This window comes from Pimephales promelas, chromosome 6 (assembly GCF_988280905.1).
Source record: "Pimephales promelas chromosome 6, fPimPro1.hap1.1, whole genome shotgun sequence".
In the NCBI taxonomy this organism is placed as follows: domain Eukaryota; kingdom Metazoa; phylum Chordata; class Actinopteri; order Cypriniformes; family Leuciscidae; genus Pimephales; species Pimephales promelas.
This window is the reverse complement of record NC_142774.1, coordinates 1,652,299-1,668,932: the sequence shown is the minus strand read 5'-3', so window position 1 is coordinate 1,668,932 and position 16,634 is coordinate 1,652,299. Positions and strand designations below refer to the sequence as shown.

Below are 16,634 nucleotides of genomic sequence, written 5' to 3'. Positions count from 1 at the left end.
TATATAATTCACACTTTAAAGTGTTAATTTAACGCTGGGGATTTTGCAGTGTAGGGATGGGTGGATGATTGAGTAGATGGATGGATGTGTAGATTGAAGAATTTTTGAATGGATGAAGAAAGAAAGAAAGAAATAAAGAAAGAATATGATGGATGGATGGTGTGAGGATGGCCAGACTTTACCTCCACTGGCCTGAAGAGGGAGAGGTTTATTCTTCTGACACTGTGTTTGTGTTTATCCATTAGGGAAGTGTAACTCTACAAACACACACACACAATCTCTATCTAGTATCTAGTGTGAGAACAGGTAGTGGGAGTCGATGTTGAAGTCGACAGTCATGAGAACCGTCTCCTCCATCAGTTTCTCAGGTATGACATTAAACTATTGCTGTTTTTTCTCGTTGCATATATTTTTCAGTTGCAAATGTTTCAATTTTCATAATTTTTGGTGAACTTATATGGTAGTCTGAGGTGGGGGCACAATATCTTTCTTAAAGGATTAAAGGGGGCAAGAACAAAAAAAAGTTGTGAACCGTTTTATTATCAAATTTCGTTTGACATTATGACCCAACGAAGCCACGTTTGCTGAAATCACGTGACTTGGCCAGTGCTGATATTAACTCTAAAGCACAGATTCAAAACAAAATATTGAATTTTCATACATTTTTTTATCATTTAATGTTTTATTTGAAAACAATTAAAGAGAAAAATCTGTCGCATGGACCTTAAATACACAGATAAAATGTATAACATATTAAAGACTCGAAATTAATTTATTAATTACACATTGACTGTTATTAATGTCACATGAATATAATCCATTACTTTGTGCAAAATGTAAATCCTGAAGATGTTTCGTTTTCACTGGTAGTTGTGATGTGGAAGTGTCCAGCGATGGGACAGTAAAGTTTAGCTTGAGCTTCATCTCACTGCGGCGTCTTGCTGTGGCTTCAACAGAAATAAGACACACATTTACATAAATCAACACTACAAGACCTAAAAAATAATCTGAGAAAAGACTGTTTTGACTAGTTAATTGACTACCGAGGACATTTTCTTTATTTTTTGATGAAATTAGGAAGACTTACAGATTAAATTGACAGATTCTCATATCCAGAAGAGCCCGACTGGTGAACAGCAGGTCTGGGATGGACAATCTATGGCAAAAACACATTGATTATTAACCCTTTATGACCTGCCATAGAACAATCCCACCAGAGTATATCTTTCTCTTTTTATATGCCATTCTTTTGAGCATTTTCATATGTCATACATCAAAATAATCCTTACTTTCCCAAATTGAAGGCTATGTTTGTAATAAATCAATAGTACCTAGATAAATATCTCAAAAGTGCAATAAACTAAAAGAAAAACAATTTAAAAAAATATATGCATATTTTATTCAATACAAAAAATGGATAAATGTCAACCTGAAACTTGTCAATGTGAAAAACGTGCATAAAACAATTTAAAACTATACAGAATTGATTTGAACTCTTTACATAAATTAGTTTTTAAGATACACTCATTCAAACTCAAAAAAGGGGTAAAAATGTAAAATATTCAATTACATTTGTGGTCAACATTTTGCTTTTGAATATTGATTGAACATTGAATTGGTTAAAATATAAAATAAATAGACCCTGTCAGAACAATTACTAATAAAATAAATATAAAATGAATAAATAAAGCCGATGAGCAGACGTATTTCCAAAACCTCCGCGTCCGTGTACTTTCGTTTAGACATAACGTTGCGTGTTGCGTGTTGTGTTTGTGTGTGAATGTGCTTGTATTTGCGAGTGTCTAAACGAGAAGGAAATGATAGAATGAAGCAATGGTAAAAAGACAATAACAATAAGAAGGAACATAAAGAAGATGGGAGTCAAATAGGAGTCAAACGCATGGTCAAATGACGCAGCTTTTGACGTCACAATATACGACACACGCTGGGGTCATAGTGCACAGAACGTGATACGAACAATGAGCCATCGGAAGACGTAACTATCAATCGCAGATCTACAGATCATGTGTGGAAAGACGTGCAATGCATTTTTGTGATTTTTTTGTGAAACGCATTTTACGCAATTTGTACAGACTCATTAGAGGGTGAAAACAACGCAACATGAGCATGTTTGAGGCTTTATATGAACATGTTACATCTCTGAAAAAGAATGATTGAGCTAGCCATTTAATTTCAGTTTCTATAAGCTCTTAAACAGACACACATAAACCGGAGCGCTGGCGCTCCCGCCGGTCTTAAAGGGGTTAATGATCTGACTTTTGACTGCAACTCTTTAGCACGTGTAGATTCAGATATTTCTCTTACTGTGAGTGTGTCGTACAGGTCAGATGATCTGGTCTTGAGATCAAGAGATGTATATGTGCCTTCACTGGGATCAGTTCTGGGATCAGTTCTGGGATAGTTCTACAGGGAAACAGAGAAAAGGATCATCACTAGGGTTGGGTATCGAGAATCGAGTATCGATTGGAACCGAGACTAACTTTTCGTTTTTCCCGGAATCGTTCCAAAGTTAAAATTTCGGTTCCTAGTTTCGATATTCACAGTCCGCCGTGCGGAAGAAGAAGCCGCTGAACAACACCAACGAAGAAGCGTCTACCGGAAGTGTTGGCATAACCACGCGAGTCGAACATGAGTACCTTACGTCGGCGATCCAAAGTGTGGCTTCACTTTTCTAAAAATAACGAAATCTCGGCAAAATGCTAAATTTGTGACAAAAGGAGTATTTATACAGAAGGATTATTTCCTTCAGAAAGACCGTTGGTTAGCAAGGTTAGCTAAACTTTTTTGACCCTGCCTCTTAAAAGAATCGGAATCGAGAATCGTTAGGAACCGGAATCGAAACAAGGAATCACAATCGGAATCAGAATCGTTCAAATTCAAACGATACCCAACCATAATCATCACCGTATTAAATGTAAGAGATTATAAATTATTATAATGACAATCAAAAGTGTAATCACTCCACAGTGTTTCTTCCCACATAAAATCCTGTAAAATCTCGAGTGTGCTAATATATATATATTCTACATGAACAGAGAAGCTGTGATTGATTTATTACTATCATTCTGTGGTTCTGTGGCCATCTCACCTCATACTCGTGTATTGCAGATCTACAGTTTATCCTTTTCTTCTGACTGTAAAAAAAAACGATCATTTAATAATCATTTTCTTAATTTCTGCACTTCTGCATTAAGTAAAAGCTAATTATGTTACTCTCTGTTGATTATTTTATATACATTTTATACAATACGATGATGATGATGATGGTGATTACACATGCCACTGTGATCCCCAACCAGACGAGCCAACCAGCAGCAGGACCAACTGAAAGAGGGAGAATATCATAATTAAATCTAAAAACTGAGACTGGAGTGTGTTAATAAAAGCTTCACCTGTGACAGTTACAGCGTCTGATCTCTGAGATCCATGTTGATTGTGAGCCTGACAGTAGAAGCGTCCACTCTGTAGTGCACTGAAACTCTGTCCAGATCCAACAGCTGAGCTTTCATTCTCCTTAAACCAGCTGAAGTTCACAGCAGGAGGGTTTGAGTCACTGATGCACTTCAGAGTCACTGAATCTCCTGCCCAGATCTGACCAGACTGAATGATGGACACTGAGACGTTCCTGGGAGGATCTAAAACAGACAAAATAAACTCTACATTAATGTTTTGCAAATGCTAATCCACTCATTTGTTTGTTACTACAGTTACTGAACCATCAACAACTCACACATGACGTTTAAAGTCACAGTATCAGAGTATTTCTCTCCATGTTCATTGATGGACTTGCACTTGTATTCTCCACTGTCATCAGATCTGATCTTTGAGATGTTGAAGATTCTTCCAGATCCTACAATCGTTCCTCCTTTAAACCAGTGGATTTCTGCAGGAGGGTTTGAGTCACTGATGCACTTCAGAGTCACTGAATCTCCCTCCACTATTACACCAGATAGACTGATGGAGATCACTGGTTTCACTGGAGGATCTACAGGAGAAATTTATTGTATCACCCATCAGCCCAACAAAACACTTCTATTTCTATCCTTACACACAGATTGTAGGTGCAGAGTTTAGCAATAATAACATACATCCATGGATCCTTGTGTCAAAAGATCATGTCAAGTATTAAGAAACATATTTTTTCTGTGTTTGTGTTCAGTGCTGTTAGATTACTTACAAACTAGGTCAGTTAGTGATTCCTAATTATATGACAAATTGAAGTTAGTAACGTAATTGTTAGATGTGACTGAAGAAAGCGCTATATGTTCGGCTCTTGAATGATTCATTCTACAGAAAATGTTAAAAACACATGTATTGTTCATGTGTTTTGGCTGTACTAAACAGAGAGTATATTAATATTTTAAAGATTAGCCCCAATTACTTCAATTTTTAAAGAAAAGGAGGGACGAGTGAACTTTGGAAAGAAAACTTTAAAGAACATACTCACACGTGACATTGAGGTGAACATCAGGAGAGACGTGTGTGTGTCCGTCTACAGCACAGCTATATCTGCCTGAATCCTCTCTTCTGACTTGATTGAGGATGAGTGTGTTCCTGAATTTACTCTCAGTTAATATCTTCAGTGAGTTTCTGTACCAGATGAATGTTGCTCTGTCAGTCAGAGCGCAGCTGCTTTTACATGTCAGACTGACTGAATCTCCCTCTGTCACTCTCTCAGGAGACTCCACCTGAAGATCTGAACACAACACACACATTATATCTAGTGCTGCTGTCACACACTGATTATTATTCAACATAATGCACAGAAGAAGAGATAAACCTCATCAAAGTCACCTGTGACAGTAAGATTCACTCCTGATTTACCAATCCATTTGTATTTATCAGTGATGAATCTGAAATAGTACATGCGTGAATCCTTCAGTGTCACATGACTCAGTCTGACGGTGCAGTCCTGCTGTTTATCTCCCAGATACTGAAGCCTCTGACTGTATTCAGGATCATTAGACAGATCTGGAAACTCGTCATCATCTTTTACCAGTGTTTTTATCCAGAACACTTTCTCGATCTTATATCCAGTAGGGTATGTATAAGTGCATCTCATTATCACTGTTGAGTCGTTTAGTGCACAGATGTGTGGAGGACTGTAACTCACACTCCACTCACTACAAACTCCTGAAACATAATATTTACAAGGAAATAAATATTTACAAGGTTTAAGAAAATGTTTTGAATCACATATGATTTGATCTGTGTCTACAGACATCAGACAGACGGTGATGAAATGCAGGAAGCAGAACATTGAACACTAACTATGAACAACGTCACGCTGTAAATGTTAGCAGCTTCAGCAGTTCGCATTATATCAGCAAAAACCTGAATGATGCAATTTTGTTTGGAAGCAACAAATGAATCATAGAAATTTCCCTACGTTATAGTAGATATTTTACTAGTCATATTTTTCATGCTAACTAGCCAAAACCTTTCACTCTTAGTTAGTAATTAACTCGTGTGTCATTTACAGAAGAGACTGACCTGGAATCAGGAGCAGAAACACCAGAGCAAGAGTTATCAGGGACATCACCACAGCAAACTGAATCATTTACACAACAGTACAACATGTCAGCTTTTGTTTCATGAAAACTACAATAACAGCAGTGTATTAGATTATAAACAGTGCAAAAATGATTGAAAAATATCTTTACTGTAGTGGATTTCCACGATTGAAACTCATTTAAAGACAATGTTAGGAACACATGAGCTCCGGATGTTCAGAGGTTATTACGATAGAAAATGTTTCTCCCTTCAATATTCTGTGGAGATTCATTATTTAGACAATATTAATGACGGAACGATAGTAACTCTTACCATTTTGTAGTTTCAGCCGCTGTAAACACTCCAGGAGAGTGAAGTGCAAATGCAAGCTGAAAACTTTCTTCTGCTATTTTCAGTCTTTTTTTTTCCTTCCTCTTTTTAAAGTCTACTTAAGCAACAACCCACATGAAACCTCTTGCAAAAAGAAAAAGAAAAAACACTCACTCAAAAAGATTGGTTAAAAAACATCTAAATGAATGACTACAGATCTTACAGATATCAAACGAATACTTCAGTGTGAAGGGAAACTTGCTGTCACCGTCATTAGATGGTGTTTTACAGCTTCATGAAAGTGTTTTGGGGTGGTGATGGCGCAGTGGATAAGACACATGCCTTTGGTGTGAGAGACCCAGGTTCGAATCCACTGTGAGACACCAATGAGCAAGACACTTAACCCCTAGTTGCTCCAGAGGCGTGCGACCTCTGACACATATAGCAATTTTAAGTCGTAAATGTTTTTCTTTCTTTAAGACAAGTTCTTCATTTTTAAAGACAGTGTTTAAAAAATAAGATCAAACTGTGTATGTTTTTATGTTCAGTAATATTTTACAGCTCCTTCAGGCAGGAACATTCAATTGCCTTCCCTTACAGCAGAATCAGGAAACAACATGATGGATGGATGAATATAGGGATGGATGGATGAATGAATGGATGAATTAATGAATGAAATAAAGAAATAATGAAAGAATATGATGGATGGATGGTGTAACATTGAGGATCGCCAGACTTTCCCTCCACTGGCCTGAAGAGGGAGAGGTTTATTCTTCTGACACTGTGTTTGTGTTTATCCATTAGGGAAGTGTAACTCTATAAACACACACACACAATCTCTATCTAGTATGTAGTGTGAGAACAGGTAGTGGGAGTCGATGTTGAAGTCGACAGTCATGAGAACCGTCTCCTCCATCAGTTTCTCAGGTATGATATCTCTCATGACACTGAATCAGTGAGAATTGCCCTTTTTTCTCCTCTAATAACTGAATCTTTCTCTGTCAGCAGTGTTTGTTCTGTCAGCGCTGTGTCTGATGAATAACCCACTGGCTCTTACCGTCACCGGATCTGTGGGAAGCAACATCTCAGTCTCCTGTAGATACCCTGAAACATACGAGAACAGCAGCAAGTTCTTCTGTCAGATGAGCGGCCGGTTTCAGTGTGTCCACACGAGCCGTCGAGACGCGAGGTCTGAACGAGGGAGACTGGCTCTTCTGGACGACACCAGCGCTCATGTTCTCACGGCTCTCGTCTCTAGGCTGGCTCCAGAAGACTCGGGGAGGTACTGGTGTGGGGTGGATATCGATCTCCTGCCGGATTTTACCTCTGAGATCTGGATTACGGTCAGCAAAGGTGAGATGAACAACAGCTGGAGACTCACTGTCCTGAATATAGTTAATATGTACGAGCGGCTAATGTGATGTAGGGTTTTCTGTTGGAACGGTGTCGTGTTTAGCGGCCCCTAAGTTAAAGGGATACTCCACTTGTTTTTGGAAATAGGCTCATTTTACCACTCCCCCAGAGTTAAACAGTTGGGTTTTACCGTTTTCAAATCCATTCAGCCGATTTAGAAGAATAGCAGTAACCAGACAGTTTCTGGTCTCATTGACTTCCATAGTAGGAAAAAAATTGCTTGCTGATATTCTTCTAAAAATCAAAAAATCAACTGAATACTTTCGAAAACGGTAAAACCCAACTGTTCAACTCTGGGGGAGTTGTAAAATGAGCCTATTTCCTAAAAAAGTGGAGTATCCCTTTAATAACTAATGATCTTTGCAATGGAAGTGAATCAATCAAAACTAACTTAAGCTGGACAATAACTTTATTCGAGCGGATGTAAAGCCAAAAAATCTCTGTTCCTGTGATTCCCTTTTATCACTGTAAAGCTGCTTTGAAACAATCTATATTGTTAAAAGCGTTATTGACTTGACTTGACTTAAACATCTTAAACATTCTACTTTAAAAAGCTCTTTTTACACTGTGCCTGTGGTTTTTAAAAGCTCATGTAAATTTCAGGTATGTTCTCATGGATCGGCGTATGTATGTAAATTGAGACATGAGGACATGGAATATAGATTCGTCACAAACTGTGACACCTAATATCTTGATAAAAGTATATTATTGTATATTTCCCATGTCGATCTGTACTGAGATCATATGCACTGTGAAACACTGACCCTACAACAGTTACAGAGATATTTGAGGTGCATTTGAGACTCTGAGATTGGTTTCAGATGGGATGTGATACGGCATCGTCTTCCTCTTACACGGCTCATAATGAGTGTGAGGACGGATCTCAATTGCATGTGTGGTGAGGTTTCGATATAGATGAACTATAGTCCTTTCGCTTTTGATTTCTGTGCAGGGGATCCACAAGAACAAACCATTGACCTGTTCCCAGAAGAACGTGACGGTGAGGTTACGAAAACACACACACACACACACACATGTGGTTCTCCTTTTTTCAGTCAACTCATTGTGGGTTTGCATCAACAGAGTCTTACTCCAGGTTCATGATGATGGTGGCTTTGATGTGTGTTTGCGCTCTGCTTTTTGTGATTCTGTTTGGTCTGTTTCAAGTCCTGAAACACAGCAGTCGGCGTAACTCAGGTGAGACTAGAGCACATGTCTGTTCTTCAAAACATCTTCTGTTAATGTTCTGAGTTTAATGAATGGATAATTAAATTGGTTATGCTCTTATCAGATTCTGCTCCTCACCGAAGGACAATATCAAACCCAGTGCAGGTGACGACAGCAAATCTCATTCATAATTTATCATGTTGTTTTAACATTACTATTGTTATACACATCATGGCCATATTCCAGGATGACAATGACAAGATTTATGGAAATAAATGTTGTGATGTTGTTTCCATCAAGAGGTGCATCAGTTTTTGGGCAAGATCTTGTATAGTACACAGCAAAATCCCCGGTGTTAAATTGACACTGAGAGTGTGAATTATATAAACTCTGAGCTGAGTGTTAAATGAACACTGAAGCAGTGTTAAAGTTAATGAGATAATTAAGTGAATAATTGAGTGATGATTGAGCATTATTGAAGACACCTGATGATAACAAGCAGAATCACTGAAGGAGAAAACCACATCTTTTAAGTCACCATTATGGAGATAAGTATTTGCTTTAGTTGGGCTCTTGACCCTTAATTCATTAACTTTAGATTTTGTTTGGCTTCAATACTTGAGTTATTACAGCCAGGTGAACAAAAAGAAAAGGTGATCTGATTTATTATTATATTATATTGATTATTGCATCACGTCTGGCTAGGACACAGTGTTAAGCATTTGCCTAATCTAAAGAGCAACTCTTTTTTTATGGCCAGGCTTTTATATATATATATATATATATATATATATATATATATATATATATTAGCCATTATCTGCTTATAATTGTTTAAGTTATATTTATGTATTTTATATAGGATGCCTACCAGAGAATAAGGCTTTCAGACTCATCCAAAGCTCAAAGTGGTCAAGAGGAATTTTACAGACCCATAAACCTGGATTACATAAACACAGAAGCAGTCGACACAGACTCCTACTACATAGATGTAGTTCCAGCACAAACACAAGACCACATCTACACAGAACTGAACGCCAGCAGACGGAGTCACGTGTATCAGAGTTTTACAGCCGATTCTGCTCAAGAAGAGGCGATCTATCACACTATTGATCACTGAATCCTCATCAACAGCGGCATCAAAACCCTTTTTGTGGTATTTTCACAAAATAAAATAAAAAATATTAAGTGAATCAATTGATACAGTCTTTTGTTAAAGTCCCTGTGGTGAAAATCAAGTTTGTAATGTTGTTTATGTCTATTTTTGTGTGTTTAATACGCTTTAACACACACCATGTGTAAGTTCATAAGTGGACAGCATTGAGTATTTCCTCCTTAAAACTGCAGTGAACCAAAGACAGTCTCAAAAACACGCTTTGAAATCGCTGGCGTTTCTGACGTCACAAACGAACTTGCAACCAATCAGATCGTCAACCAGTGGATCTCAGAGCTGAGTGAGGGAGTGAGGGCGTGGCTCATCTGCATATTCATAGAACCGCACATACTAAATGAGGCAAGGATCTAGAGTTGCATTCAACTATTTTATGGCATGAAGAAATGTTTGTGGAAAAAACTTTTAAATATGTAACTTTATGATTAAATATGAGTTTGCTAAAATTATAAAATGAATATGATGAGTTTGAAAAAAAAATCACAGGGATAAAATTGCCTTCTTTAATATGGAGCATAAAAACGTTGCACAAAAAATGCACAACAAAGAAGAAAAAATAAAAAAGGATCTTGATATGTAAGTTATTGAATATAATACAGAATTCCTTCAGATTTGTCTGGTTTTGAGAAGCAGTAACTGCCTGATACAGTATTATGAGGTACTATTATTATTCTATTGTGTTTCTCATCTTCACTTTGCACTGTTGTTTTTGTCTTGCAATCCAATGTAAATATACATTGTTTCTCTGAAAAAAAGTTTCATTAGACCATGCAATTTTGCTTCAAATAAACATTCTAATGGAAAACAAGTTTCCAATGTTTTGCAGTGTCAGTTTGCACAGTTATAGAGTAATGTGCTTAATCAAACCGGTAAAAACACCCCAGTCAAATCAATACTTACAATGCAGTTGTTACAGTAAATTGTGTTTAAATGTTTTGTTTCTGTGCAAGCAATTATACAGAAAAGAGAAGGCTGCATATTGGTGAAAAGTTAGGGAAGTTGATCATATTGAGAAATCTCAGTTGAACTGCATTTGTACAACTGAAGTCTTGTGTTTTGGACCCAAATAGAAACAAGGAAGTGAGAGACAGACAGAAAGACAGATGAGGTTTATACACTGCCCACCATCAAAAGCATATTAAACCATTCAGCATGCGGACAGCAAGAGTCTTTGGTTTCTGCATCTGTGCAGGTGAGTTTTAGTGATCGTTTTACAATAAAATAACACTATCTGAATTTCAGAAGATATTCTGTCTGCATTAGTATTGGGAAAATGATTTTGAAACTTTAGTTTGGTAATCTATAGTTCACTATCTACTAATAAAAAAACAATTTTTAATATAATTGCTTGTACACAAAATTAGGATCTTAAGGGTTACATCGAGGATGTTTTTCCACCAAGTAATGAACACTGTTATTATGTTTTGATTGATACTGTGAAGCTGCTGTGATGCAATCTATATTGTGTAAATATACTTGACTTGACATAATCTGAACAGATCTACCACAAGTAAAACACCACAGTTAAACGTATTTACCTACTATATTATTAGCCAATTGTCATTTTATGTCACTTCATTTCCAGTCTGTCTACTGGACATTAGTTGCACTGTGACTGAGATTGGATATGAGGGAGAAGACTTTACGTTTCACGTCGGATACCCATCGCACTACGAGGGAAACAGCAAGTACTTCGGCAGATCAAATGGATTATTCTTTGAGAAACTGGTTCAGACCACTGAATCCAACAGGTGGACCAGACGAGGACGATTCGCTCTTCTTGACAACACATCCGCGCACTTTCTCACCGCCACCATCTTCGGACTGATCTCAGAGGATTCTGACGTGTACACCTTCGGCGTGGATGTTAAAATGATGCCTGATCCCGATGCCGAAAGACAACTAATTGTCAGAAGACGAGGTGAGAGTCCTTTACGCACACATCCCAGCCAACAAAAATATGTTCTAAGAACGTTTTGCAGAATGGTAGATCTGAATGTTTAAAAATGGTAATGTGAACATAAATGAAACATTTCATTTGGCAGAGCTGACAACTTTTGAGTTTAGCTTGGCGCTAGACCTTCTCTGTTGGCAGCCCTGCATTTGGCAAACATTATAACAATAGCTGCGTTTCCATTACCCTTCAATTTGCGCAAATTGAAATTGCGAAATGAAAATACACTCAATGGAAACACGTCAATTTCGCAAAAAACTCCCGTTTATCGCAAAAAAAGTTTTTACGGAGGTTTTTCAGGCAATTCGAAAAAGGATTTTTTCGCAAAACTGATTTTGCGCATTTACAGTCACCTGACTTAGAAGACGGAGTGTGTTTTAGGCCCGTGTCCACAAATAATGATAATAATTATCATCATTAGCCTATTATAACATTTATCAGGCTACATCTGAAGACGCTTTTATCCAAAAAAAGGAACAAAGCAATTCGTCACATCTCATTCATAGTAGGCCTAGAGGTTGGAGAATAATAATAATAGGGCTAGGATAACACTCGATTTTGACCAATATTCAAGAGCCGCGTGGTGAACACTTTCATTTTCCCATCAACAGTGAAATCCACTTAAAATACTCTATCATTTCTGGTTATACAGAAAATAATAATATATTATTCGCAACTACTTTTATTTGCGTGATGTCACAATAACAAGAAAACGTTGTGCTTTTGTAAAATAACATAAAACAATCAGGTGCGATTTATGATCTTCGTGAACTGGAGCGCGAGAACTGAAACAATATCCTTTATAGACTAAAGCTTTAAATGTCCACTTTAAAAAGAACAAATTCGAATCGTAAGCTAATACCTTCTGATTATGTAATCCGTATGAAAGGTGCATCCGGAGATTATGTTTTTAGCTCGTTATCTTTTCAGACGCATTTATAATAACTTACCTATACAGCACTGCGGGAAAAATATCATAAATATCCAGGTTCTAATTTGGCCTTAGAAAACCAGTAAAATCTACATTTTTTCCCCATATTAATTTGTTTTAAACGGGGCAAAAAGTCATAAACAAATATCTGAAAATTCGTTGAGATGTATATAGCGCAGCATTGGCGTGGTCAAACTAAAATGTTGGTGTTCAACTTTGCGTTTTAAAAATAGAACAACCGTTCATTTTTCATTTTGCAACGACCGTTTGGGACATAATACGAGATAGAGTTGTTTATTAAATTCATTTAAAAAAAAAAGAAACAGTAATTACAGGAATAGCCTCTCTAAACCTCAAAGACTTGCCATTAAGACATCAAATCAGAAATAAGGGAGAAACACCCAGGAACTCTGTGTCTTTCCCTGCCATTAATGCTTGGATAACACACCACGTCTCCTTCCTTCCATTAATAATAATAATGTCTAGTGCGGTGAATGTCATGTCATGGCTCTGAAATAGGTTATAAACCTAACAAAGTCCGTTGCCATGATTTTTGTAATGACTTATCGCGAGAGGGAAAAAAATACGTTTTAGTCGCATAACATCGGTTAATGGAAACACCGTCATTTCGCAATCGTTTTTTATCGACATTTGGAAAATATCGCAAAAGTTTTGTGCAAATCTGTAATGGAAACACGCCCATTGTTACTTTTGAATGTTCTCTGAACATTCTAAAACAAGTAATATTATTAAATGTTAGACCTCATTCAATAAGATTAGATTGGAGTGCTGACATTAAGAACCATGTCATTTTGAGCGGACATTACTGGAAGAACATTTGAGAGCACCTTGCCAGAAAGTTCTGGGAACATTCCCTGTTAGCGAATCTTTCCTGTTCACGTTCCTTCTCTTCACAGATAAACCACAGAGACCCACAACTTCATTACCAAGAGGTACGATAGTAAACCAGGAAAATTATGTTTATTGTTTACAAAAAATAAAAAATATTCACACAATGTTTTAATGAACTTCCTTCAAATGATGTGTTTTAGTGGTTGTCAGCAGCACAAACAGTCCTGCAAACATCACAGCACAGAACTGGGCCGAGACAGGAGAACAGGGTATCTGTCTGTGTATCGTGTTATTCACAGTTCACTCTTTCAATCATTTGTTTTGTCTGGTTGGTTGGTTCTATCTATCTATATCCATCACATCTGATTCTTTACAGTAACTTCCATTCTTTGTAACTTCTCACAAACACACAGCTTGTGTCTTGGTGTTCATTAACAGATCTAATATCGTCACCAGTCTTGAAGAAATCTGCGAGGGTCTCTCTCTCTCTCTCTCTGTTTCTTTTTTCACACAAATGAATGGTGTTTTTATCATGTGTGTCAGATCGTTTCCTCTTTCTACAGAATCTCACCTCTGGTTTGTGACCGTGTTGGGTCTGGTGTGTGTCGGCACACTTCTACTTGTGTGTCCATACGCTCTGTTTAAGGTTTTTAAATGGGCCGCCACCTGCAAGCAGTCAGGTGAGTCGGCTTGACAAGACTTCCTCTTATCTACACCATCTTCACTGACTAAAATCCCCCTTAAAACTCATCTTTGATCACCAAAATGACCGTGTTTTTGAGTTTACACTGCAGTTTTAAGCAAATACTCAGCAATGCTGTCAACTTATGAATTTTCACATCGTATAAAGCATTAAAAACACCACCTAGACATATAAACAATATTAAACATTGTTAACATTTATCATGCAATTAATACATGTATTTTTTTCTCCAGTTTCTGTATCTTATCACACCAGGACAACATCAGATCACATTGTTGTAAGTCCGTAATCTATCATATCACATTCACGAGTACTATCTCACGACCAATTCGTACGAGTGATTCAAAAGTGGCTAATTCGTATGACCTCACTCATACGAATTCATACGATTAGTCCAAACCCACGTGACGTTATGTTTAGGGGCGGGGTCAGGGGTAGGTCATTCGTACGAATTCATACGAATTGGTTAATTCGTAAAATATGTACAATTTAGCAAAATCGTACTAATTCGTACGAATTCCCCGTGAGATCGGGTTGGTACTGGGTCGGCACTGATTTCATTGCTGATATGGAGCGTCCTCTTTACAGGACGAGTATCTGAAAATGAGCCCAGTCGTACTCTCAAACTCATCCGTGGCTCAAAGGGAGAAAGGTTCGTATGTTGAGGATATTCACAGACTGACAAACACACAACAGACCCACAGCAAAGACGTCAACTACATCGATTCTGCTCCAGCAGACTGCCTGGATCCGATCTACACAGAAATGAAACCTGGTTTTGCTCAAGAGTCAATTTATTACAGTATCGATCAAAATACTGACTGATAACATGCAGCCTGTCTGGTTTCTCCTTAATAATTTTCATATGTTCTTATATGTCTCTTATTCTCACAATGGCAAAAAAAAAAAGCAAAACAGCAATATTTCTACGTGAATCTATTGTAAACCGTAATTAATTCCTGTGATCAGAGCTGATTTTATTTTTCGAACAATGTAAAGGTAATTTTTTTACTGTCACTTTTAATCGGTTTAATGTGTGAAAGTATTAATTCAGTAAGAAATGTTACCCCAAAACTGTGAATGGTAATGTGTATATAAAGAAAAATCATTGAATTGCACTCTTGAATAAATAAGCTTTAATGTCTAATAGTGTAAGACTGTAAATTATTATTTTATTTAATGAACTCTCACACATTAAATGTACTGTAAATCTAATGTCTACTGTTTCTACCCAGTCTAAGTGTCGGTATAGAAATATGTGTGAGTAAAGATCTCGATATGTCACAATTGCATCACAACATATGTCTGGGGATCTATTATGTTGATCAGTGTTTGTTTTAGTTCGGCTCTTTACCCATGAATCATTAACTTTATATTTTGTTTGGCTGCAGTACGTGAGTTATAACAGCCAGATGAGATGAACAAATAGAAAATGTGATCTGTTGGTGTTATTGTGTTTTAATAATCATTATTTCACAATCATTTGACCTGAATCACTGAATTCAGTGACCAATTTCTGATGTAACAGTATAAAACGTTACTTGTATATTGTTTTCCATTGTTTTCTTGAGGATGATGCATTGGGGCCAACATGTGTTACCACCACTAGCAGCCGCTTGAGGGCGCTAGAGTTAATTGATTACAGCATATAACCCTGATCACAGACGAGCAAGAGAGTTGTGTTTGGATTGAGGGAAACCCCATGGTTGAGTTCATGACTACCTTTTCTTTAAGCCCAATTTGAGAACTGTTTAAGTTTGCCTTCAAACGAAGAACTTTTTGGACTTTTACGATATTTGGTTGGAGGTTGTTTGATACCCTTGTTGGTCCATGCTGCATGAGGTCTTCTTATCTCATTACTATTTACAACTTGTATTTCTATAAGCAATGTGGGTTTGATGCTACAGATCTACAAGGCTGCTTATCTCCATTTCACACTCATTGTGCGTGGACTGTGGAATCAGGGCAACACATTTGGAAATCCACTGTCTCCTCAAAAGAGTCCATTTGCAAGCAGCTGAAGGCCACCTCACACTCTTAGAAGAAAAGGTTCTTAAAAGGTTTTATCAGTGCTACATATTTGGAACCCCTAAAAGGTTCTATACACTCTTAAAAAAAGGGTTCCTCTGGGTTCTATATAGAACCCTGGGGTTCCATACTTGGCCAATAGAACCTTTTACCAAAAAAAAGGTTTGGAGTTCCATATATAAAGAAGGGGGAAGGAACCATTTCTGGTTCTAAATAGAACCATTTCTTCTAAGAGTGTATGCTTTATAGGTTGACCCTGGTTGGGTGGTTATTTTTGTCCGAATAGCCATAGTTGAAGGCATACAATCTTTGAGGAATGGAATCGCCTAAAATTATATTGTAACTCATGTATTGAAAAAGCAGTTTCACTTCATACTGTGCAACTCCCTCCAGTATATCATGCATAATATCCAGCACAAAGTTCTCTGATACATTAAAGTAAGTCAAGGTATTGAGTACAGAATACCATAACTGGAGTTTTCATTGGGGTCGTCAGCAAGATACTTATAATATTAATCATTTAGGTTTCTGTTACGCAATATCACCTGCGGATCATCCTCACTACTTACTG

General features: G+C 37.2%; 3 protein-coding genes across 5 annotated transcripts; 2 read left to right on the top strand and 1 right to left on the bottom strand.

The window, feature by feature from the left end:
• Positions 1 to 519: 519 nt before the first annotated feature.
• On the bottom strand, positions 520 to 5,891 carry LOC120459045 (B-cell receptor CD22). Of its 2 annotated transcripts, XM_089132744.1 has the most exons (11): positions 5,848 to 5,891; positions 5,515 to 5,572; positions 4,816 to 5,154; positions 4,469 to 4,717; positions 3,752 to 4,006; positions 3,414 to 3,656; positions 3,258 to 3,345; positions 3,110 to 3,155; positions 2,326 to 2,424; positions 1,088 to 1,156; positions 520 to 947 (listed from the first exon to the last, which is right to left on the bottom strand). In XM_089132744.1, exons 1-10 carry the CDS (start codon positions 5,848 to 5,850, stop codon positions 1,091 to 1,093), a joined length of 1,446 nt encoding a protein of 481 aa, XP_088988870.1. In that variant the 5' UTR covers positions 5,851 to 5,891; the 3' UTR covers positions 520 to 947; positions 1,088 to 1,090. The 2 variants fall into 2 exon arrangements, with proteins under 2 accessions (XP_088988870.1, XP_088988871.1); XM_089132745.1 differs by lacking the exon at positions 3,752 to 4,006.
• A 781-nt stretch (positions 5,892 to 6,672) lies between these two features.
• LOC120460106 (uncharacterized) lies at positions 6,673 to 10,349 on the top strand. Of its 2 annotated transcripts, none has more exons than XM_039647749.2 (6): positions 6,673 to 6,771; positions 6,850 to 7,197; positions 8,210 to 8,257; positions 8,341 to 8,454; positions 8,549 to 8,589; positions 9,287 to 10,349. In XM_039647749.2, the coding sequence occupies exons 1-6, from the start codon at positions 6,723 to 6,725 to the stop codon at positions 9,542 to 9,544; spliced, it is 858 nt and encodes a 285-aa protein (XP_039503683.2). In that variant the 5' UTR covers positions 6,673 to 6,722; the 3' UTR covers positions 9,545 to 10,349. The 2 variants fall into 2 exon arrangements, with proteins under 2 accessions (XP_039503683.2, XP_039503691.2); XM_039647757.2 differs by having other exon boundaries at positions 6,675 to 6,771; positions 6,853 to 7,197.
• Positions 10,350 to 10,689: 340 nt separating this feature from the next.
• On the top strand, positions 10,690 to 16,153 carry LOC120460086 (uncharacterized). Its single transcript, XM_039647715.2, has 7 exons — positions 10,690 to 10,787; positions 11,181 to 11,516; positions 13,398 to 13,433; positions 13,533 to 13,601; positions 13,896 to 14,012; positions 14,269 to 14,312; positions 14,624 to 16,153. Exons 1-7 carry the CDS (start codon positions 10,748 to 10,750, stop codon positions 14,858 to 14,860), a joined length of 879 nt encoding a protein of 292 aa, XP_039503649.2. The 5' UTR covers positions 10,690 to 10,747; the 3' UTR covers positions 14,861 to 16,153.
• The last annotated feature ends 481 nt before the right edge of the window (positions 16,154 to 16,634 follow it).